Below are 25,520 nucleotides of genomic sequence, written 5' to 3'. Positions count from 1 at the left end.
TCAGATAATCCAATGGCATAGGATGGGCAAGATTGACAGTGATTTCGCAGTGCTGGGAGTTTCCACATCCTTGGTCCTTAGAGGGGCCAAGCAGTGAGATCAGACCAGGCGTATTGGGCCATCAATGGATGTATGTGGGCCCTTCCAACCTCAGTCATCGAGCTTCTGTATGCAGATGTCTCTTGTGTGCGCACTCACTCTGAAACTGAGCTCCAGAGCACTGTTGATTTCTTCTCTGAAGCATATGAGAAAATGGATCTTTCACTAAACACTCGGAAAACAAAGGACCTCTTCCAACCAGCTCCCACAGCACAACATCTCCCCCTGTCAACCAAGAACAATAGCAAGATCCTGAGGAAGAGAGTATTTGATGATCAGGATCTCAAACCTGTGACTAAGATCATGGTTTATTCGGCAGAAGTGATCCCTGTGCTTCTATATGCTTCAGAGACTTGGACAACCTACAGCAGGCACCTCAAAGCACTGGAGAAGTACCACTGGTGGTGCACCGCAAGATCCTCCACATCTGGTGTCAAGAAAGGTGGTCCAACAGCAGTGTTCTCTCCCAAGCCAACCTGCCCAGCATCGTGGTGCTCTTCACCCAAAGCCAGCTCCACTGGGTGGGACATGTCATTCATGTGCCTGACACCAGACTCCTGAAACAACTGTCCAATTCAGAACTTGGTCGTGGCAAGAGACTCTCAGGAGGACAGCGGAAACACTTTAGAGATGTTCTCAAAGCATCTGAAGAGATAAAACATCCCCGTCAACTCGTGGGAATCTCTGGCTCAAGACTGATCTAGATGGTGAAAGTTCATTCTGGAAGGCATCATACACCTTGAGGGACTTCAGGAGCATGCAGAGGCAAAGTTGAGGCATCGGAGGGAGTGCACAAACCTCCAAACTACACATCTACCTGACCCTTCGAGCACAACCTGCCCCTCGTGGCAGAGCCTGCAGATCATGCATTGGACATACCAGACATCTCAGAACCCATTGAACAGGAGCTAGTCATTGTCGATCCTGAGGGACTGCCTAAGAAGAAGAAGAAATATGAGTCCCATCTGTGAACCCTGACTGGGATCATGACCTGAACTCCCGAAGATAAAGTGAATGGAACTTTATAGAAACTATTTACATGCAGCCCATTCACAAAGGGGGTCATGAAGCCCTAACTTTTCACTTTCTCAGAGAGGCATCAACACCTACCTCAGACAGGTCAACTGACATCACATTTTGCAGACTCTGGGGCAGGCAGATATCTAAGATACACTCCAGGTAGCACAGTCACCTGCCAATGCCTTGTAAGATAGGGAACATCTTCATGACCTCAGGAAGTCTGCTGGAATTACCAGTGAAAGTTTCTGCTGGCCACTTCCTGGTGCATGCCAGAAAACTCCTCCCATCCATGGATTTGAAACCCTCTCGTAGCTGAAGCAAATCTAAAAGGTTTTCTGTTTGTTATTCTAAATATACTATCAAACTTGCCTCAGACTAAGTGCATTAAAAACTTTAGATGATGTAGCAAGCAACAGTCACTGATGAGTGTAGAAAAAGCTATAGTGACAAAAAGAACATTGAGAGTGAAAAGGGCAAATAAGATACAAAACATTCTGGCCTGGTTGATATCCCTATTATTGTTATCAAAATTGTACACTTCCCCTATTCCATCTCATTCATCTTTCTTACTCACAGACCACTTTTTGTGGCATTTCACTGAGTGCATCCTATCTTGAAGAAATGTGATACCTCAAACCTTTCTAACCACCACTCGATTGTCATATGAGCTGCTGCTATTAACTCTCAAGTTATCCATTACTTTGAATCTTCTGCCTTAATCCATGATCACTGTTAGAGAGTACACTATGGAAGCAAGCTTGGAGCTGTTACAGTTCTGTGCAAAGGAATGGGAATACTAGACGTAATGTCTTCACTTGCAGATTTTATTATAGGAATATAGTGTTCACAGACAACACACAGATATAGAAGACCTCAGGTAACAATTGCTCAAGTTCAAGCTGCAAGGTGCCTATCTTCTTGTGACAATCATGCACAATTATACCCTTAGCTAAAGGAGATTACATCATATCTCTTCCATGTCCCTTACACCTAGTTTACATTAGGTATCATTAACTCAACATTCAAAAGACTCACTGTCCCATGGTAGCAAGAGGTGAAAGGCTGCACAGTACAAACCTAGGACATAACCTTATCTATTTACATGTACTGAAAAGGATAAACTTATAGAAAAACAGAAAATGCTGCACTCAGCAGGTCAGGCAGCAATTGTGGAGAGAGAAACAGAGTTAATGGAATGAATTTTAACCCCAGGTAAGATGTTTAAAAATGTAAAAATTTCAAATCCAACCCCAACTTGTCAGTTTCCGGGTTTAAACAAGGGAGGAAAAGAGTGGGCAGCCAGCTCATTGCCAGGAGGTTGGCTGGCGATTTAAGTATTTTAATGAGGCTGACAGTGAATGTTTAATCTGCCCTTGAGAAACCCGACAGCTGAAGGGAGGCGAAGAGAGAATCAAACCATCTCCCCTTGACATTCAATGGCATTATCATTGCTGAATCCCCCACTATCAACAATATGTTAATGGTGTGTTGAAAGACAAAGCATTGGTACAGATTAGGTGTTAACAGACTGAATATTGAACAGCAGCAAGTGCAAACCTGAAAAAAAACAGTGCCATATTGTTTGCCTTTGCTCCATGACCTTTTGGTCAGCTATGTGGCCTTGTCCAATCTACACCTTCTCCTTTGTTATCTCTTGCCCCACCCCCACCTCACTTGCTTATAACCTGTGACTTTTCTAATATTTGTCAGTTCCGAAGAAGGGTCACTGACCCGAAACGTTAACTCTGCTTCTCTTTTCACAGATGCTGCCAGACCTGCTGAGTGTTTCTAGCATTTCTTGTTTTTATTTCAGATTTCCAGCATCCGCAGTATTTTGCTTTTATTTTACTGTTTTTAGGTGTTTTGATTAGACACAAATATTTTTTAATTTTACAGAGATGCTTGGTGGGTAGCAATGAAAGTCTTCAACGTAGCCCATGGCTTCTATAATACAAAACTGAGTACCCCACTACAAAAATGTACATTTTCGCAAGGTTATCTTTAAGTAAAAGAACATATAGTTTAGGACAATGTTTTAATAACCATAACAACAACATGTCTATTTAAAATAAATTGGGTGAGGGTGGGGTCAGGTTCTGACCAAGATGTGTTTTTTGTGTAATTACTGGTGGAATAATCAATGTATTTTCTGCAAAAATGTTTAAAGGAAAAAAAAAGGCTCAAATTGCTCTGCCCAACTAGCCTACACTCACCGCAACAGGTGTGCAGCAGAAGGGTCCAGAACTTGACTAGGATCTACAGTGGGCCTTGCAAGGAGCAGCACCTCTTGATTTTAACACAGTAGGATTTGGGAGAAGCAAGTCTGTCGAAGACAACATATTTGGAGTTAACAGGGAGCAAGAGAGAACAGTTCAGAGAATATAACCAGCTTTGTCTTGTATTTTAGAGGCAGAGAATGAACTACTCATTATGGCAGAGAGATGAAGGCAAAAAGCCACAAATATTAGGAGGGATTTTATCTCCCTCTGCCCAATGTAAATGGAGTGTAGCATCATTTATCATATCATTTACATTAATTTCCCCCATCACAGATCTTTTCCTTTGTTCTTTCATTGCAACCACCCCACCACCCCTGTCCCGCCTCTTTTCCCTGGTTCCGTACCTCCTTATAAACTATTAAATCTCTAACTCCTTCCAGTTTTTATGAAAGGTCATAGACCTGACACATTGGCTCTGATACTGACCGGGGCGTGTTGCTTAAGCAAGTTTAAGACAGGAAACCAGGAAGTCCATGTGGAGTTTACAGCATGCAACTTTTTCTTTGCCAGGTTCCGGGCCCTCATGTGAGCCTGATTGGCAGCCTTGGCTTCCAGTCAGGTGGAGAGCACTCCCACGGCCCAGGTCAAGAGCCTTCAGCTGCTAGTGGGCCTGTTGAGGAGTTCAGATCCCTGATTCCAGGGGCCCTGATCTTGTGGAGGGGGTCCAATCCAAGAGAAGAAGCTCAGTTTGGGGGGGCTTGGAAGAAGCTGGCCCATAAGCAGTGCTGTAAAGGCACTTAATTTCTCCCCAAAACTTACTTTTTGTTTATTCATTCATGGGATGTGTTCACTTGTTTGAACTTGGTATAGGCCTGATTGTTTGTTTGGAAAGATTGATTCTCAGCACAGTTGGTGGATGGAGTGTTGTGTATTCAGAGTAAAACTAAGATGAGTCTTTACTGGGAGCAACCATGTTGAAACTTTTTTTACAACTCCCAACAGGAAGGGCAGTATGCAAAATGTTTAGAATATACTACATTGAGGATATATCCACTCTTTAGGGCCAAGCAAGAATTAAACTAAACTGTGGGAGCAAGTTGCAGGAGGTTTGGTCACCTCCACCATTGTGGCTGGATAGCCAGGAATCATTCACCACAGTCATAGGGATGGTAATTATCCCAGTATATGAGATCTGGAAGCAGTTGGTAAAAAGATGATCTTTTGTTGAGACTAATTCTTACTATTTGCCTATTGTTGGCAAATCGGATTTCCCTTAAATGATTTCCTATTTAAATAGAATCAGCAGTAAACATATCAAATAAAGGGAAAATATATCAGAATAAAATTTCTTCAAACGGTGAGTTTTTTTCAGTGATTGTACCAGAAAGGCATCATCATTGATTCTTGAACTTGCTGTGTGCTGAATTCAACAATATTTCAGCATGTGAATATTGAATTTTTTATTGTGTATTGTCAAGCTCATAAGAAGTGCAGCGATGAAAATACAGAACCCAAACCGAAGAGTTATAAAAGAGCTTTCCTTTTAAAAAAAGTGGACAATGTACACCAAAGGCCAGATGAACTGGCCCTGTATATTCAAACTGTTTAACTGTCTGTTAAGGACAAAAGGATACATTCCAAGCTAAGAGGTGTCAATTACACCCGTCCCGAACCCATCAAGAGACATTCCTGAATTGAGTGGGTTCTTCTGAAACAAAGAAGGTGTGAAGTAGTCACATCCTGGTCCATTGTTGGTCTCACAGAGAGGGGGTCCTGTGTCTCCTAACAGAGACAACGGACTGGATTATGTTGTGCAGAAAATGGTGGCCCCAACGCTTGCTGCCCATGACGCCATGCTGCCACGATTCTGTGGCGGATGACCATTTAGCATATTCATGACGGCTGCCTGCCCCAATCATGCAGTGTCACCTGATGGGGCAGCAGGTGTTGGCACCATTTTTAAAAGGCTGCCAGTCCTGCAGACAGTCCAACAAAATGCAGAGTTGACCCATTCCCCCCTTCCCAATACAATTACTGCGGAGTTGACCCCTTCCCAATACAATTACTGCAGAGTTGACCCCTTCCCCACCTCAGTGGCACCAGCTTTTCCTGGACAGGAAATTGAAGGTGCGAGTGCTACACATCGCGCTGAAGATCGGCAACTGAAGGTAGTTTGCTGCAGGTTACATTTAAATTAATGCAAAGATCTAATCAGCCCATGGAAAGCAGGTTCCCATTGCACACCGGCGGAGGGGTTGCCCTGGAGCTTCCCCGTCTCCAGGAAGATTGGACCCAACAATCCTGGCATCGGGTTCTATGGCGGCCGCTGCCGCTCTGATTCTCTGGCCCCACCTGCAACGGAGCCCAATGTCGTGCTGGGAACAAAATCAAGCCCAACATGTGAGAGATTTTTACCTTAAAAAGTGGCTCTCTGGGGAGAGAGGGAGAGAGAGAGGAGAGTTTGCAACATCATAAAAGCTAGTCCAGCTGAGAGCTATGAGACATCCAGCAAAAATCAAAAATGGTGCCCTGCTATGAATTCTACCCTTCAATGTGGTGTAGCAGAGAACTGAAAGTGACCACTGCCCCCATACTGAAGTTTAACCACCAGAAATATCTACAAACAACCCAGGCCTGCAACTTTAAAAGAAAAACTGTCCTCTGAGAAGATTGAACAGGTTTACCGTAAATCCTGAACATCTACCTCACTCCAAACCACTCAACCTTTTCTTCTTTATCTATCTATTGTGTGTGTATGTGCGTGTATATGCGCGTGAGTGAATGTGTGCGTGGGTGTGGTTGCGACCATTTCGGGAATGAATATTCTTTAATAAATAGCTAATCTTCTGTTTTAAACCTACAAGAAAGCCTGTCACGGTCTGTTCATTTGGCAAATAAAACACAAGGGTTTAAAACCCTTGTAACAAAAATACTTGCTGTGGTCAGTTGGGAGGTGAACAGTTGGGACCACCCACACCCCTTACCACCTGGCCATAACAATATACATGATCTGTTCTTACTTATGTTGCCCAGTCCCCATTTTGAATTTAGTACAGTGCAGAGAGAAAGCAGAGTGCTGCAACCAACATGGAGGCTGCATCCAGTTAGAGAAATTAGATGGGCGACCACAGTTGGGGGTTGGGGGCAGGCTGAAATAGGATCTACATAAAGCAACAAGAGGGAGAAGATTGGATGGGATACCCTCTAGTTTGCTGAGGGAGATAAGGGTGAAAACTATGGAGGCTCTTACTACAATCTTCCAGTCCTCCCTAGATATGGAAGTCGTGCCAGGGAACTGAAGGATTGCAAATTTTACAACCCTGCAACCAAAGGCCAGTCAGCCTCATGTCAGTGATTGGGAAACTTTTAGAGACATTAATCTGGGACAAAGTTAATTTGGAAAATAATGGGTTAATAAATGAAAGCCAATGCTGATTTATTAAAGGCAAATAATGTTTGATCAACTTGATTGAGTTCTTTGAGTTAAAGGAGAGGGTTAATGAAGGTAGTGCATTTGATATTATGTATATGGAATTACAAAAGGAGTTTGCTAAAATATCACATAATAGACTTCTTATCAGAATTATAGGGGCAGTAGTTTCATGGATATGAAATTGGCTAAGGTACAGAAAGCCGAGAGTAGTGGTGAATAGTTGTTTTTCAGACTGGAGGGAAGTGTGTAGTGGTGTCCCTCAAGGGTTGATGTTGGGAACATTGCTCTTCTTGACGTATATTAATGACCTGGACTTGGGTACACAGGGTATAATTTCAAAGTTTGCGAATGATACAAAACTCAGAAATATAGTAAACATTCAGATGGATAGCAACAGACTGGTGAAATGGACAAACACATAACAGATGAAATTTAAAGCAATTGAGAAGTGTGAAGTGATTCATTTTGGTAGGAACAATGAGGACATACAATATAAACTAAATGGTACAATTTTAAAGGGAATACAGGAACAGAGGGACCTAGGGGTGTATATACACAAATCTTTGACAGTGACAAGATGTTGTCCAAGCCCCCTGTCATTTTGTCTGGGGCAGAGAAGGCTGAGGGTGGCTGCTTCCAACACGATTTTGCTGAAGGCAGAGGGGCCTGCTGCCAGGTGGAGACGCCGCCAGGTAAAGCCAGCCAGCCTCCTAGGTGGGCTGCCAGCGGCGATCACTGCATCACCGTGAACCCCCCCACCCACACTCACCAACGTCCCCGCCCCCCTCAACCCCGTCGCTGGGTCTGGCTGAATGGCCCCAGTGATCGCGAGCCCACATACCTTGCCCTGTGTCTGAACTCTCTCCGTACTGCAGGGCCTCCTGCAGTACCAGCAGTAGCCACTGCTCCCAGTGATGTTGCCGGTGCTGCAGAGCTGCCGGCCTTCTGGCTGGTCGGCAACTCTGGAGGCGGGAGCTCGTCCCTTAAAGGGTGGGCATCCCCGATGGCGGGCAGTTAATTGGTTGCCAGCGTGTGATAGCAACAGGGGTCCAACAGAGGGCTGAGGCAGGTTTTCCCCCTCCCTCCCACTACCTTCTGGTCCACTACCAGGAGCTCTGTCACCAGAATAAAATCTGACCCATAGTGTACAAAGGTCAGACAGTTATGCCAAACCTTTATAAAATGCTGGTTAGGCCCCAGCTGGAGTATCGTGTTCAATTCTGGGCAATGCACTTTAGGAAGGATGCTAAGGGCTTGGAGATGGTGCAGAAGAAATTTACTAGAATGGTACTGGGAAAGAAGTACTCAGTTACTTGGAGAGACAAGGTAAAGTGAGATTTTTCTCCTTAGAACAGAGAAGGCTAAGGAAAAATTTAATAGAGGTGTTCAAAATCATGTATGGTTTTGATACAGTATATGGAGAAACTGTTTCCAGTGGCAGAAGGGCCCGTAACCAGAGGACACAAATTTAAGGAAATTGGCAAAAGAACCAGAGCTGACCTGAGAAAATATTTTATACAGTGAGTTATATAATCCAGAATGCACTGCCTGAAAGGCTTAAAGGACACTGATAGGCATGGTTCCAACATAACCGCAGAATTGCAATCTGTGGATTTTGAGCCCTTTCTTTTCAAACTTCTGTGTACAAACAAAAACAATGTTCGGGAATGAATTTCACAGGTAGGAAAATTTGTGACTTGGATGTCTTGTTTGGACCTTTTTGATTGATAATGAAAGGAAGTTGAGGGCCTTTAAATGCCATACAGTTCCTGGCATCTCCATGGAGCTCTGGCTAAAGGACTAACAAAACTTCTTGTATGCTCTGATCATGCTACTGTAGAAATGGAAAGCCTGATGATGTCTCTGTTGAAAAGTGAGTGTGTGGTACTGAGTAGGCAAAGATGGCCTTCCCGCCCAGAGGACAATTGAGGCCCTTAGGCGGCCAATCAGTAACCACTTATGGGTCTCTTCCTGCGCCACTGAAATTAAAACAGTGGTGGGGGTGGGGCCTTTGCCACGCGCAGAGATTGCCCAGTAAAACAAGGCAACCTCCCTGCAGCCTTGGGGGGAAGCCTCCTCTGTGGGCAATCTGTGGGCCATTGGCAGCAAAGGCCAATTTTCCAGTAACACACCCCCAAGCCCTCATCGCCAGGCCCTTAAGCGTCTGAGTGCCGTTGAATCACGTTCGGGGGCTCTGAAAGACCAAGGTCATGTTCCCTCTGCCTTTTCGGTTTGGCACCTGGATACCTGCTGGCACGACTAGATTCAGCACTTTGTGTCCTCCTCACAACTTGTTTCCCCACCTGTCTTTGTATTGTCAGCAAATTTGATGACAATACATTTGGTCTCTTCATCCAAGCTATTAATATAGATTGTAAGTAGTTGCGGCCCCAGCGCAGATCCCTGTGGCATCATAATAGTTGCTGTTTGCCAACCTGAAAATGACCCATTTATCCCGACTCTCTCTTTCCTGTTAGTTAGCCAATCCTCTATCCATGCTAAGGAGGGCAGGAAAGATGAATGGCAGAACACTTTCAGTGTCAATCCCCACACTCTGGCCAGATTTTGTTCCCAGCCCGATGTCGGGTTCCGTGGCAGGGCGGGGTGGTGGGGGGGGGGGGCACTGGAAAATCAGAGTGGCAGCTGCCGCCACAGAACCCGACGCTGGGATTGTTGAACATGATCTTCCTGGTGGCAGGGAAGCACCATGGCCGCCCCCCCACTGCTCTGTGACAGGTCCCTGGTTTAAACATTTAAAATACCTATCTGCACACATTACTATGCCATCTGCCCCAATCTTCCCATCCGTTCCTGATCTTCAGTGTGATGTACGGCACTGGTGCCTTCACTTTTCCGTTCACAAGAAGCTGGCGCCACCGAGGAGGAGAAGGGGTCACCACTGCATTCTGAGTATAAATGGAAGGGTGGGGGAGTGGTCAACTCTGCATTCTGTGTAAGGAAAAGAGGGGAAAGGGGTAACTCTTCAGTATTTTGTGGATATGGGGGAATGGGGCCAACGTTGCGTTATTTTGAACTGTTTTCAGGGCTGGCACCTGCTGCAGCATCAGTTGACTCCGTGGACAGCATCGCCAATACTGCCCCCGCCATATGATTGTTAGAGGGTGGGGGAGGTGGCCGCATTAATATGTTAAGTGGCTGCCCACTGCGTAATTGTGGCCGTGCGGTGGCACGACTCCCGTGTGGGGTGACCGCCATTTTCTGCAACAAAATCCAGCCCTCTGACTTTCACAGCATTCTCCTGTACAACACTCCTCAGGCCAACATCCCTAGCAGCTCCACTCGTTCCTCTCTCTCCAGGAACTTTATATGCCCATCTCAGCAGCCAACACACACACTCACCTTCATCCTGTTGCCCTCTTGCATCCACGCCTCACAATCACCCTCTACAAATATTGTCCTTGCCTCCTCTCCACACCAGCCATTGCAACACTTACAATTCTCTGCATTCCCTCCTTGCAGGAGAAGACAGCACACAACCTCAGAAAGAGGCAGAGACCCGAGTTGGTTCTCCATTGACAGACCCAATGATGGTCAATGGCAATGTGTGCTCACCTGGTCCACTGGAAATGAAATCTTGTTCTCGGAAGCTGCTGATGTCAGCAACGACTTGCCATGAAATCCTGAGCCTCCTGAGGCACTGGTACTCACACATTTCGAGAGAGCTGATCCTCTGCCTTTAGACCCTGTGCTGGGGGTCTCAGCTTCTTGGAGCTGGAACTCTGTGCCCAACCCTCTTCCTTGTGGAGTGGCATGTGGCTGAGGAGAAGGCAGCTGATGCTGGCATTACTCTGGCTGCTGATGCTGTTGGTGTTGCTGCTTCCATCGCTCTTCATCAGAGGTGGAAAGTGGAGCTGCATATGCACCTTCCATGCTGTGGTGAAGGCTGGCAGCAGGGAACTGTAGCTGAAGCTGAATGGTGCAAGACAGGTGAAGTGACTTCCAAGAAGTTGGCAATGACCTGTCAAGCAGTGAGAGCACTCTCCGAGAAGGAGTGTTGTGAGCAGCAGCCTCTCACCTGGCCATGGCTGGAGCTTTTCAGTTTCATTGATGAAAGGCTTCCCAGCCTGTCAGTTTCACTGATGAAGCTCTCCCTGCTGGGCACATGCCTAGTTAACTCTGGTAAGTTTCTGACAGCTTGGGAAATAGGTCTGCTTGTTGGTAAAGCCAGATGGCAGTGTTAAAAAGACACTTAATTGCTTGTTTCCATCATCTAATTACCTTCCCGATAGTTCCAATTGAGGGGTTCCCCACTCGCCTTCAAACTTGCCCAGTGAAACCTGGAAGTGGGCAGGAGGTTGTCTGGATCTTGAATGGTATCACTTTTCGGGAGTTTAACTCTCTGAACGCATCCAAACCCGCCTCCCCTTGCCTGTGAATATTCCTCACTATGGGCTGGATTTTACAGGGTTCCCGACATTGGGCGCTGTGGTGGTGGTGGGGGAGCTGGTGCGGGGGCTAGGGCTGGGGCTGGGGGGCGGCGGTGCTGGAAGATGTTTCCGGCAGCGGCCTGCCACGGAGCCCGCACCAGGAGGGCCGGGCCTGATCTTCCCAGCGGCGGCGAGGCCCTGTGGCGGCCCCCCCATTGCTGGGAGATGGAACCTGGCTTTGCATATTTAAAGTAGCACAATGAATACATTTAAATAAACTTACCTGGCATCTTACGGGCCCGCCGCAATCTTCAGCGCGGCGGCCGGCACTCCCACACCTTCACCTCCCTGTCTGGGGAAAGCAGGCGTGATGCTGGTGGTGAGGGGTGGGGAGGGAGTTAAGATTCTTAGTGCAGGGTAGGCACGGGGTCAAATAATCAACATGAGTGCAGGGGATGGTGGGAGAGGGTGAACTGTGAACTTTGTACAGTTTGTGGGAGGGTAAGGTCATATTTCAAAGGTTAGTGCTTTGGAGGGGGGAAGGGCACATAGTTAATGTTATTGGTATTGAGGGGTGGGAAAGGGGCAATAGAACCTTTATTGCAACAGTCGGGGGTGGGGTGACTTTAAATGAGCCGACAGGGTTGGCTGCTCTTTAAAAATGGCGCCAGCATCTGTGCACAGGCAGCAGATGCCATTGCCGGGGCAGGTAGCCTGCCCCCTCCACGTGATTGGTTGTGGGGGGAGGGGGGGGCGGGTGCGGGCTGACCCGGGTATTTAAATTGGCTGCTGCACGGCAGATTGCGGCGTGCTGCCTGCGGGTGTGGGCTGCCATTTTTTTTGGCAGGCGCTTAAAGTACAGCCCTATGTGTGTAATGTGAGTATCGAGAGGAAAAGAGATATGGAAAACAATATAATAAAACATATTTTGTGAAGAAGGAGGTTGCTTGGTAAAGAAATGTGTATATATGTAGATACTGTTTAATATTAGTTGTATATTAATATGACGTCATTCTTTTCCTTCTCTAGAAACCTGGCAGTCCTGCACGATGCAGACCAGTGATGAGGACGTAATTAATTGCATCGAAATGAGGACTGTGGATAATGAGCAAACTAAAAAAGTTAGTTCATCTTTTCCCCTCTTTTGTAGTTTGGTGAACGTCTTCAGTGCTGCCCTGTAATGTCAGCCTAGATTTTTGTGCTCAAGCCTCTGAAGTGGGTCTTGAACTCACAACTTTCTGACTCAGAGTTGAGAGTATGACCAACTGAATCATGACTGACATGGCAATGATGACTATCTTATAATTCTGTCCTCTACTTTTGGACTTCCCACAAATGGAAACATTTTCTCTATATCTACTGTATCAAATCCTTTCATAATCTTAAAGATCTCTATCAGGTCACCCTTTAACCTTCTCTTTTCTGAAGAAAAGAGCCCCAGCCACGTCATCCTTTCCTGATAAGTATATCCTCTCAATTCTGATATCATCCTGGTCAATCTTTTTTGCACCTTCTCCAGTGTATCTCCAAGTGTGGTCTAACCAAGATTCTATACAAGTTTAAGGTAACTTTCTTTGCTCTTCAGTTCCCTCCCTCTAGAATTGAACTCTAGTGTTTTGTTTGCTTTTTTTTTCATTTTAGTGATTTGTGTATCTGCACTTTTACATCCCTTTGCTCCTCTACTGCATTTCAACTCTTGTTATCCAAGCAGTATGTGGCCTCCTTAATCTTCCTACCAAAATACACTACCTCACACTTAACTATATTAAAATTCATTTGTCAATTACACACCCATATTGCAAGATTATTAATATCTTATATTTTGTCTTATTCTTCCTCAGTATGAACTGTGCCCCCAATTGTGTGTCAGCTGCAAATTTTGAAATTGTACTCTGATTCCCGAGACTAGTTTGTTTATGTAAATGGTAAATAACAGTGGTCCCAGCACCGATCCTAACTTTCGCCAGTCTGAGTAGTTACCCTTAACCCCTTCTCTCTGGGCTGGATTTTATTCCGGCAACAGGGTTCTCAGCAGTGGGCCGGAAGGTGATCCCGCCTCAGCCCTCTGTTGGGCCCCTGTTGCTATCACATGGCAGGCAGCCAATTAACTGTCCACCATTGGGGATGCCGTCCCTTTAAGGAATGAGCTACTGCCTTCAGAGCTGCTGGCCAATCGGAGGGCAGGCAACTCTGCAGTACTGGCTGCGGCACTGGGAGTGGTGGCCACTGCTGGTACTGCAGAAGGCCCTGCAGTACCAAAGACTGGAGCAGACCCTGGGAGAGGTAAGTTGGGTCGGGGTCGCAGGGGCCATTCAGGCCTGGGGAAGTTTTGTTATAGCTATACACAGCGCTGTTTAGGGCACATCTAAAGCACCGTGTTTTGGGCACCGCACCATAGATAGGACGTATTAGCCTTGGAAGAATGCAGCCTAGATTCACCAGAATGTTACCAGAGCTCTAAGGGTTAAATTATGCAGAGCGATTATGTAAACAAGGCTTGTACTCCCTGGAGCATAGTAGATTCAGGAATGATTTAATTGTGGTTTTTAGGATTTTGTAAGGAATTGTTAGAGTAGATATAGAGAGACTTTTTCCACTGGAACAGTCCAGGCCAAGGAGACATAACAACATCAGAACCAGGCCATTCAGGAGAGAAGCTAGGAAACACTTCTTCATGCAAAAAGTGGCAGAAATGTGGAACTCTTATGCAGTAAAAGCAGTAGATGCTAACTCAATTAATCATTTTAAATCTGAGATTGATGGATTTTTGCTAGCCAAGGATATTAAGACATATGGAGCCAAAGTAGGTAAATGGAGAAGGGTAGGTTGTGCCTCACAAACCTTATTGAGTTTTTCGAGAAGGTGACCAAACAGGTGGATGAGGGTAAAGCAGTGGATGTGGTGTATATGGATTTCAGTAAGGCGTTTGATAAGGTTCCCCACGGTAGGCTATTGCAGAAAATACGGAAGTATGGGGTTGAAGGTGATTTAGAGCTTTGGATCAGAAATTGGCTAGCTGAAAGAAAACAGAGGGTGGTGGTTGATGGCAAATGTTCATCCTGGAGTTTAGTTACTCGTGGTGTACCGCAAGGATCTGTTTTGGGGCCACTGCTGTTTGTCATTTTTATAAATGACCTGGAAGAGGGTGTAGAAGGGTGGGTTAGTAAATTTGCGGATGACACGAAGGTCGGTGGAGTTGTGGATAGTGCCGAAGGATGTTGTAGGGTACAGAGGGACATAGATAGGCTGCAGAGCTGGGCTGAGAGATGGCAAATGGAGTTTAATGCGGAAAAGTGTGATGTGATTCACTTTGGAAGGAGTAACAGGAATGCAGAGTACTGGGCTAATGGGAAGATTCTTGGTAGTGTAGATGAACAGAGAGATCTTGGTGTCCAGGTACATAAATCCCTGAAAGTTGCCACCCAGGTTAATAGGGCTGTTAAGAAGGCATATGGTGTGTTAGCTTTTATTAGTGGGGGGATCGAGTTTCGGAGCCACGAGGTCATGCTGCAGCTGTACAAAACTCTGGTGAGACCGCACCTGGAGTATTGCGTGCAGTTCTGGTCACCGCATTATAGGAAGGATGTGGAAGCTTTGGAAAGGGTGCAGAGGAGATTTACTAGGATGTTGCCTGGTATGGAGGGAAGGTCTTACGAGGAAAGGCTGAGGGACTTGAGGTTGTTTTCGTTGGAGAGAAGAAGGAGGAGAGGTGACTTAATAGAGACATATAAGATACTCAGAGGGTTAGATAGGGTGGATAGTGAGAGTCTTTTTCCTCGGATGGTGATGGCAAACATGAGGGGACATAGCTTTAAGTTGAGGGGTGATAGATATAGGACAGATGTTAGAGGTAGTTTCTTTACTCAGAGAGTAGTCGGGGCGTGGAACGCCCTGCCTGCAACAGTAGTAGACTCGCCAACTTTAAGGGCATTTAAGTGGTCATTGGATAGACATATGGATGAAAATGGAATAGTGTAGGTCTGATGGTTTCACAGGTCGGCGCAACATCGAGGGCCGAAGGGCCTGTACTGCGCTGTAATGTTCTAATTCTAATACAGATCAGCCATGATCTCATTGAATGACAGAACAGGCTCAAGGGACTAAATGGCCTCCTTCTGTTCCTATGTTCCTACCTTTTCATTACCCTTGTCTACTCATTCTGTTACTTCTTCAAAGAATTCAGTAATTTGGTCAAGCATGACGTTCCCTTTTAAAATCTGTGCATATTACTTTTTATTATATTTTTTGTTTTCTAGATTTTTTTATTGCAGTAAGGATTCCATTATCTTTCAATAACATTATCTGTTTGCCAATCCTCTTACATTATTTTCTTTTCCAATAAATTTTCATATAAATGCAATGCTATCACTGCTATTTTTTCCCTAATTAATTTTAGCAGGCTTGGATGCAATCCATCCAGAACAGGGATTTTATCCTCTCTACATTTGATTAGTTTATCAGTCAACTTCCCCTTTTCTATTTTAAGTGTCCTCACATCTTTTCAGATCTCTTCTTCTAATGTTACTCTTCTAATGACTAACCTTGTTAGTCTTCCTGCTAAATACTGATGCAAAGTATCTGTTCAATATTTCTGCCATTTTGCTGTCATTGCATGTGAGTTTATCTTATGCATCCCATAGTGGCCCAGTCCTTACCATAGGAACAGGAGTAGGCCATTCAGCACCTGTTCCGCCATTCAATGAGATCATGGCTTATCTGTGACCTAACTCCACATACCCACCTTGGCTTCACATCCCTTAGATTTTTGTTCATCAAAGATATTACCAATCCCAGAGAGTTTCAAATGTTTATTACGCTTTGCATATAGAAGTGTTTTATAACTTCACTCCTAAAAGGCCTGACTCTGTCTCCTAATCCTAGACTCCTGGAAATAGGTCCTCCTGATCTACTCTGTCAGTTCCCCTTCATATCTTGAAAACTTCAATCAAGTCACCCTTAACCTTCTAAATTCCAGGCCGTATCACCCTAATTTGTGTAAACTCTCCTGGTAATTTAATCCTTGGAACCCAGACATCATTCTGGTGAATCTACGCTGCACTCCCTCCAAGACCTATACATCCTTACTAAGATGTGGTATGCAGAACTAAACGGAGTACTCCAGGCGTGGTCTAATCAGGGCTTTGTACAGCTGTATTAAAACTTCTACCCCTTTGTATTCTAGTCCTCTAGATATAAAGGCCAGCATTCTGTTAGCCTTATTGATTATTTTCTGTATCTGCCCATGATCTATTTACATGTGCTCCTAAGTCCCTTTGGACCTCTCCTGTTTCTAGCTTTTCAACATTTAGAAAGTACTTTGTTCTATGTGTTTTAGATTCAAAGTGGATGACCTTACATTCGCCTAAATTAAAATCCATTTAAGGTCATAAGGTCATAAGAACTAGGAGCAGGAGTAGGCAATTCAGCCCCTCGAGCCTGCTCCACCATTCAATATGATCATGGCTGATCTCATCTTGGCCTCAACTCCACTCTCCTGCCCGTTTTCCATAACCCTTTAACCCTTTACTAATTAAACATCTGTCTAACTCCTCCTTAAATTTACTCAATGTCGCAACATCCACCACACTCTGGGGTAATGAATTCCACAGACTCATAACCCTTTGAGAGAAGTAATTTCTCCTCATCTCTGTTTTAAATCTGCTACCCCTTATCCTAAAACTTTGACCTCTTGTTCTAGATTACCCCACCAGAGGAAACATCCTCTCTATGTCTACTTTGTCAATCCCCTTAATCATCTTATATACCTCAGTTAGATCTCCTCTCATTCTTCTAAACTCTAGAGAGTAAAGGCCTAAACTGCTCAATCTGGCTTTATAAGACAAACCCCTCATCACTGGAATCAATCTAATGAACCTCCTCTGAATTGCCTCGAATGCAACTACATCCCTCCTCAAGTAAGGAGACCAAAACTGTACGCAATACTCCAGGTGCGGTCTCACTAATGTCTGTACAGTTGCAGCAACACTTCCCTACTTTTATATTCTATTCCTTTAGCATTTGCCACAGTTTTGCCCATTCGCTTAATCTATTAATCTCTATTTGTATTTTTATGTTTCCATGTACACTGTTTACAATGCCCTCTATCATTGTGTCATCAACACGCTTGGGTATGTGGCTTTCCATTCCATCATCTATGCTGTTAATAAATATGGTGAATTGTTGAGACCCCAAGATCTCTGTCGGACACCACAAGTCACATTCTGCCAATTACAGTACTTCCTACTGTCCTGACATTTCCTGCCGCTCAGCCAATTTCCCTACCAGGTCAATAATTTGCCTTCAATTCCATGAACTTCAGCTAACAGTCTCTTATGAGGGCCTTCATCAAATGCCTTCTGGAAGCCCATATAAGTAATATACATAGACATTCACTTGTACCACTACTTTAGTCATCTCTTCAAACATTAAATCAGTTTCATTAGGTATGAGCTGCCTTTTACATTCTGGCTATTCTTTTGTTATTCATCTATCTGTAGATTACTTTACTGTTTGTTTTTATATTCCTTGATTCATCAAATTCATAGATCCTCTTAGCCTTCCGAATTGTTTCTTTTTCACTCCTTTTCTAACCTCTTTGTACTCCTTTTTGTCATCCTTTCCTTTATTGTCGATAGCCTGGACCTTCCGCTCAATTGCACTCTTTTTTTCATCACAATTTTCCTAATATTAATATATCTGGTGCAAAAGATTGCATAAATTTAAGTGCAAATTACATCCAGTGCAACTCAAGTTTCTGCAAATTTTGTGCTAGTTTCTGAAACATCAGGCTGAATTTTACCGGCCCCTCGATGCTGCGTGATGCGGCGCAAGCGCCGGTAAAATTCTGTGGAGAGAGGCCCGCCTCGGCCTGCGACGTCAAGAAGGGCCCGCCGCATATTACCGACAGCGGGGGACCTCGGTGTGGCCCTCACCCCCCGCCGCCTGGCGGAGGGCCCTTCATCACCATATGCAAAGTAACATTAATCATATGTAAATAAACTTACCTGCAGGCGGCGGCCGTCCCACGCTGATATTACAACCGCCGCTCGTGCTTTTCGTGCCTTCGGTACTCCGCATGGTGTTCTGAGGCGAGCACCTGGTGGGGAGGGGGGAGGAATAAAATTTTCAGGGCGGGAGGGGTGGGGGAGCAGGGAAAACCGAAGCTATTGGTTGTGTGAATGGTGGGAAAGCGGTAGAGGCCAAATGTTAGAAGGTTGGGGGGGAAAGTTCGGGAGGAATAAAGCTTTTTCTGACAATTGCCATTTAAATGACCATTGGGGAGGTTGGGGAAGGGCCTCCATCACAATTTTGTTTTAATAAAATTTTACAATGCTGCAACTTTAAATATTAAAATTTACTGAAGGGCTTAAAGCCCTTTATAAATGGCGCCAGCACCTGCATGGTGGTGCCGGGCGCTGTTGCCGGGGATGCGTCGCCCGCCCCCTCCATGTCATCGGGGGCGGCCACTCCACCGCCTCTATTTCAATGAGCCCCCACGTGAAATATCGCGGGGGCTCAGTGGTGGCTGCTCAATGCGGGCACACCGCTGTGTTCAAAGGGCGCCGCTGTGGAGTGTGGCGCCCGAATAACATTCAGGCCATCATGTTAGATACAGGCTCCGCCCTCAAAACTGGCCACACCGCTGGCTGAATTACTCCCCATTGGGAGTTTCCACTAATTGCAGCCGTTTGCAAGCTTTCAACGAAGATTCAAAATTAAGCTGAAACTTTTGTGTGCAAGGCCACTAATATGTACCTTTTGAAAGGTTTGAATGAATTTTATTTTTAAAAAATTACAAAGGATCCGTACACAAATCTAACTAGAAAATAGTTTTGTATATTTTTAAAGTCATTTTCAGTAATTTAGAAGCGGCTTACTCAAAGGTGGTGGATTGACACTGATATAAAATGCTTATTTTTTGTGATAAACCCATTTTCAACTGTTAATTAAACTTTACCAAGATGCCATTCTTAAATAGATCAAGGAATATTTTTTAAAGCAAAATTTTTAAAATATAAATTGCTTTTTAAAACACTGCCGATTGGACTGGTTCATGGCATATTTTGCATTTGGTGATATGTCAATGGGTTTGAGCTTAAACTCAGGGGAATTAAACACTTTTCAAAATTGGTGCAATTCTGGGTGCAATTTGTGCCAGAATTGCCAGAAACTTTGCCCCTCTGTATTTAGTGTCTGCCTTTCTCTTTGGTCTCAATTTTAGCCTCGTCTCTTTATCCATGGTGTTTCATTATTAGATAGCTTGTTCTTGTCTTTTAGTGGAATATATTTTTCCTGAACTCTAGTGATCATCTTTGTGAACATTTTGTACTGCTGTCCTATCTCTTTGTCAAAATTATTTTTCAGTTTTCCTTCCCTAGTTCCATTCTCATTCCATCATCATTAGCACTTTCCCAATCTTTTACTTTGGTCTTATGTCTTTCTCAGTCATACTTATGAAACCTTATCATGTTATGATTGCTATTGTCTAAATGTTTCCCTATACTTACTTCTCTTATGTGCACTGGTTCATTTCCCATTACTAGATACAGCAGTGATTCCTCTGTGTTTGGGCTTTTTATGTACTGGATAAGAAAGGAGTACTGTGCACATTGTAAAAACTCCATTTCCTTAGCCTGAAAATTGTATCCAATGGGCTTTCAGCTTTAATGGGGCTCCTTGCATTGTTTGGAATAAGGACAGGGGTTTGAGGAGTGGAGATTATTTTTGCTTTCCAGGTTGATCCTGGAGTAGTCGGTGACTTTGCCAGAGGACAGGGAGGTCCAATAGCTCTTCGTGACAGCGTCATAGAGTTTTACAGCACAGAAACAGGCCCTTCGGCCCAACGCGCCTGCACCGACCATCAAGCACCCGTCCTAACTAATCCCATTTCCCTGCACTTGGCCCGTAGCCTTGTTTGTTATGGCGTTTCAAGTGCTCATCTAAATACTTCTTGAATGTCATGAGTGTTCCTGCCTCTACCACCCCTTCAGGCAGTGTGTTCCAGAGTCCTACCACCCTCTGGGTGAAAGAATTCTTCCTGAACTCCCCTCTAAACCTGCCCATTACCTTAAATCTATGCCCCCTAGTTATCGACCTCTCCGCTAAGGGAAAAAGTTTCTTCCTATCTATCCTATCAATGCCCCTCATAATTTTGTATACCTCAATCAGGTCCCCCCTCAGCCTTCTCTGCTCCAAGGAAAACAACCCCAGCATATCCAGTCTGTCTTCATAACTGAAATGCTCCAGCCCAGGCAACATCCTGGTGAATCTCCTCTGCATCCTCTCCACTGGAATCACATCCTTCCTGTAGTGTGGCTACCAGAACTGTACACAGTACTCCAGCTGTGACCTAAATAGCGTTTTATACAGCTCCATCATAACCTCTCTGCTCTTATACTCTATGCCTCGGCCAATAAAGGCGAGTATCCCGTATGCCTTCCTAACCACCTTTATCTACCTGTGCTGCTGCCTTCTGTGATCTATGTACAAGAACCCCAAGGTCCTTCTGACCCATAGGGTCCTACTATCCATTGTATATTCCCTTGCCTTGTTAGATGGATTGTTAAACCAATTGCAATGCTAACATCTTCACCCTTTGGATTTGAGGAAGCAAAGATGGAATCTATACCAGAAGAAATGACCATAGGAGATGGTAAAGATTTTTCTGGGGATAAAGGCTTCAAAAGTAGAGGTGAAGGAGTGCTTGAGCAGATCGGACAACTGTTCTAATATTGCGGCGAATGGAAATCAAAGACTCGGCAGTTGAGAGTTTGAAAGTGTCGTTGTTAATGACTCGGGTGAGAGTGTTTACAAGAGATGGATGCAAAAGGAAGTAGGTTTGCAAGGTGGTAGTGCTATATAAGTGGTGTGAGATACAAGTAAGGGAAATGGGTAGCTATATTTGTGAGTGAGACCAAGGGTATAGAACGGCCACACTAGCTTGCAAGGGAGAGGGTTTGACTGTGATCAGGGATGGAACATACTACTCAACATGTAGCAAATGGTTATTGACTACAAATTGGAAATCTGGAAACTGCTACCAATAATTAAAACATTGTTAAAAGCAATGAAAGGGCTGCCAAACAGAATGTAGAAACATTTCAGGCAGTTGTATGTACATAATCTCACCCTGGCAAAGTACCTAACCTAGAGCTTGCCATGACTGCTCATGTAATTCAAGTTCAGTTAATTTCCTGGAGTTCTCCAAATTCACTCTTGGCCCTTGTCCATGAGCAATTCCAGAGGAGATCCATTACTGATATTGATAGTATTGATATTGATATATATACATTTTGATAAATCTATGAAACTCACCAATTTTTTATTGTGTCTGCTGGAAGCTCTCCTTCTTTATTTCCAATTGTGGCTATCACCACCAATGCCTCTGCCTTAATATTTAAGATAAGATTTCAGATTAGACCACAATTGAAGGTCTATCAGTGCTATGGTTGACTACCATAAATTGCTGATTTTAGAAGTTTCAGCTGTAAAATATGTCTGATATGATTATTTCTCACTTTAGACTAAGACAAGAAAAGGCAAGACAAGATCAATTTAAGCTGAGGGCTATAACATAGCAAAGAAAGTCAGGCAAATTAAGAAAATGCAAATTAAAATACACAACTTACAGGAAAAAAAATTGAGACAATAGCACTTAATTAATAAAACAGGTTAGTTACAGTGGCATGGAAATGGGAAGACAGATGGATGGAAAAGGATCTATCAGAAGATACTACACCTCATATCTAGCATTCTGATTCCTGGATTCAGATTATACCCATGCTCACTTTTCCATAATTGCAACTTTAAGTTAAGGATGTCAAAGTGGAGAAAAATCTACTACAAAAATAATGGCCCAGATTTTGCTGGAACAGGGCATTTTGCAGTGTACCCTGTTAGTTTGACATTGCCTATCATTCTTCGGCTTGAAAATATTTTATCTTGTGAGTTACTGGAACTGTGAACTCATTCAAAAGCGAGATTCTCTGGGCACAGTGTAGGCATGTCCCCACAAAGATAAAGGGTGGTATAGCCAAATCTAGAGCCCCCGATTATCTAGAAACATACAGCGTAGGTTAAAGAAGAAAAAGAAAGCTTATGGCAATCACAAAAAACTTAATACATTAGAAAGCCTAGAGGAGTATAGTAAGTGCAGGGGTGAAATAAAAAAGGAAATTAGAAATACAAAGAGAGGACATGAAAAAATGTTGACAGGTAAAATCAAGGAAAATCCAAAGATGTTTTATCAGTAGATTTAAGAGCAAGAGGATAACTAAGGAAAGGGTAGGGCCTGTCAGAGATGTACAAGGGAACTTATGCTTGGATGCAGAAGATGTGGGCAGGGTTCTTAATGAGTTATTTTGTCTCTGTCTTCATAAAGGAGAGGGATGATGCAGACATTGCCGTAAAAGAGGAGGAATTTGAAATATTAGATACAATAAACATAATGAGAGAGGAAGTAAGAGAGAGTCTGACATCCTTGAAAGTGGATAAATTGTCAGGGCTGGATGGATTGCATCCCAGGTTGTTAAAGGAAGCCAGGAAGGAAGTAGTGGATGTGCTAAGGATCATCTTCAAATCCTCACTGGATACAAAAGAGGTACCAGAAGATTGGAGGTCTGTGAATGTTATACCATTGTTTAAAAAGGGTGCGAGGGATAGGCCAAATAATTATAGGCCAGTCAATCTGACCTCGGTGGGTAAACTATTAGAATCAATTCTGAGAGATAGGATAAAGTGTCACTTAGACAGGCATGGGATAGTCAAGTTGGATTTGTTAAGGGAAGGTCATGACTTACTAACTTGATTGAGTTTTTTGAGGAAGTATCAAGGAGGATTGATGAGAGTAGTGCAGTGGATGTGGTCTACATGGATTTTAGTAAGGCATTTGACAAGATCCCGCGTGGCAGACTGGTCAGAAAAATGAAAGCCCGTGGGATACAGGGGAAGGTGGCAGGTTGGATCCAAAATTGGCTCAGGGACAGGAAACAAAGGGTAGTAGTTGACAGATGTTTTTGTGAATGGAAAACAGTTTCACAGGGCTCAGTGTTGGGTCCCTTGCTGTTTATGGTATATATTAATGATTTGGATTTAAATGTGGGAGGCATGATTGGGAAATTTGCTGATGACACAAAAATTGGTCATGTAGTTGATAGTGAAGAGGATAGCTGTAGACTTCAGAATAATATCAATGATTTGGTTGAGTGGGCAGAAAAGTGGCAAATGGAATTCAGTCTAGAGAAGTGTGGGGTAATGCATTTGGGGAGGGCAAACAAAGCAAGGGAATACACAATAAATGGGAGGATATTGAGAGGGGTAGAAGAAGTGAGAGATCTTGGAGTGCATATCCACAGGTCCCTGAACATGGCAGGACAGGTAGATAGAATGGTGAAGAAGGCATATGGAATGCTTTCCTTTATTGGCCGAGGTATAGAATACAAAAGCTGGGATATAATGCTGGAACTGTATAAAACGCTGGTTAGGCCACAGCTGAAGTACTGCGTACAGTTCTGGTTACCACATTACAGGAAGGACATAATTGCTCTGGAGAGAGTATGGAAGAGATTTACAGGAATGTTGCCTGGTCTTGAAAGTTGTAGCTATGAGGAAATACTAGATAGGCTAGGGTTGTTTTCCTTAGAACCGAGGAGGCTGAGGGGTGACTTAATTCAGATGTACAAAATTATGAGGGGCCCAGATAGAGTAGGTAGGAAGGACCTGTTTCGCCTCGTGGGGAGGTCAGTTACCAGGGGACACAGATTTAAGGTATTGGTAGAAGGATTAGAGGGGACCTGAGGAAAAACCTTTACGCCCCGAGGGTGGTGGGTGTCTGGAATTCACTGCCGAGAATGGTGGTAGAGGCAGAAACCCTCAACTCATTTAAAAGGTACCTGGGGACATGCACCTGAAGTGCTGTAACCTGCAAGGCTATGGACTAGGTGCTGGAAGGTGGGATTAGATTGGGTGGCTAGTTCTTTTTTCAGCTGGGACAGACGCGATGGGTTGAATGACTTCTTCTGTGCTGTAATTGTTCTATAACAGTATGATAAGGACAACTGGGCATTTAGGGTCTTAGTGAATGAAAGTACCAACAGTCCATCCCCATTAACTAATAAGATTTAGAGATTGAGAAAGAAACAGAGGAATGGAGGAAAAGGAGGGTGAATTAGAATGGGTGGATCGCAGCCAAATCAGGTATGGAAAGAGAAATAAATAGAGGAAAAGGTTAAATTAAGAGTGTGAGAAGAAAGAGACAGAAAGGAAAAGAAAAAAATGTAAAAATTCACATTTGAAATTTTTAAATCTCTAAGAATAATTGACGACATGAAGGAATGAGACCCAACAGTTTAAATTGTACCCTTTCTGGGTCAGATAAATTTATTGCATCAGTAATTATCATGTTGTTAAAAGGATACTTGCACTGTTAAGTACAAGCCCTACCTTTCTGCAGTGAGTTTAATTCAGAAAGCCAGCAAATCCTTAGAAATATCGGGAAGATTGAGAGCAAGCTGTCGCTTTTGCGAGGCTAATGGCCAAGCAGCCCAGATGATCCAGTAACTTGAGGCAATTCGCAATTCATGGGGTATTGCTTGCTCGCCACAAGTTACTGTACAATTTACACATTAATAACGGAGAGTGCCATTAAACTCACCATTATTTTTCATCAAATAATGGGCCGATATTTAGGCCTTAGATGTCTGCAGTATATTTTATAAATATGATATGAAGCTTTTAATAAACAATACAGTAACACAATCAGAGGATGTGAATAGTACATCAATCTTTATTTTTAGTATATTGACAAGCTGTCAGATTTGGATATCTAGGATAAATTAGATGGCATTTTAAGAAAAATGCCAACTTTATTGGGTGTTTGGACAGATGACTAGGTCTGGCTGTGTTGCACCTTCACCCTCTTACTCTCATTTTATTCTTCTCTTGCTTAACTTGCTTTCTTCCATATAATAACCTATCTAACATAGGTCATGCAAATTTGACAGCTATTGAGGTTTTTAAAAAATATATAGATAATGTTGAACTATGGATTCCAGGTAAATACTACTTGCAAGAGAATGATGCATATGGGAGGCATCTTATTCACTATGTACCAAATGTAATATTAACCAATATCCATCTGTAAAGTGGGGGGTTGGTTAGCTCAGTTGGCTAGATGGCTAGCATGTAGAAAGATGCCAACAGCACAGGTTCAATTCCTGTACTGGCTGTGGTAGTTCATGGAGGCCTGCCTCCTCACCTTGCCCCATGCTTGAGGAGTGGTGACCCTCATCACCAACTGTCTTTAATGGGGAGGGATGCCTATGGTCCTTTGGGACTATGGCTACAACAACAGCATCTAGAAAG

General features: G+C 43.9%; 1 protein-coding gene across 4 annotated transcripts in view; it reads left to right on the top strand.

The window, feature by feature from the left end:
• slc2a9l2 (solute carrier family 2 member 9, like 2) overlaps nt 1–25,520 on the top strand; it is a 542,218-nt gene that overhangs the window by 9,580 nt on the left and 507,118 nt on the right. For 3 of the 4 annotated variants that reach the window (XM_068040353.1, XM_068040334.1, XM_068040343.1), the window contains exon 2: nt 12,189–12,280. In XM_068040353.1, the coding sequence (XP_067896454.1) occupies nt 12,209–12,280 (72 nt within the window). In that variant the 5' untranslated portion in view covers nt 12,189–12,208. Of the gene's footprint in view, nt 1–2,174; nt 2,332–12,188; nt 12,281–25,520 lie in introns of those variants that run through there. The other variant, XM_068040364.1, reaches the window with a different exon arrangement.

This window comes from Heterodontus francisci, chromosome 1 (assembly GCF_036365525.1).
Source record: "Heterodontus francisci isolate sHetFra1 chromosome 1, sHetFra1.hap1, whole genome shotgun sequence".
Lineage (NCBI taxonomy): Eukaryota > Metazoa > Chordata > Chondrichthyes > Heterodontiformes > Heterodontidae > Heterodontus > Heterodontus francisci.
The sequence above is the reverse complement of the archived record's forward strand: the minus strand, read 5'-3'. Positions and strand labels throughout refer to the sequence as shown.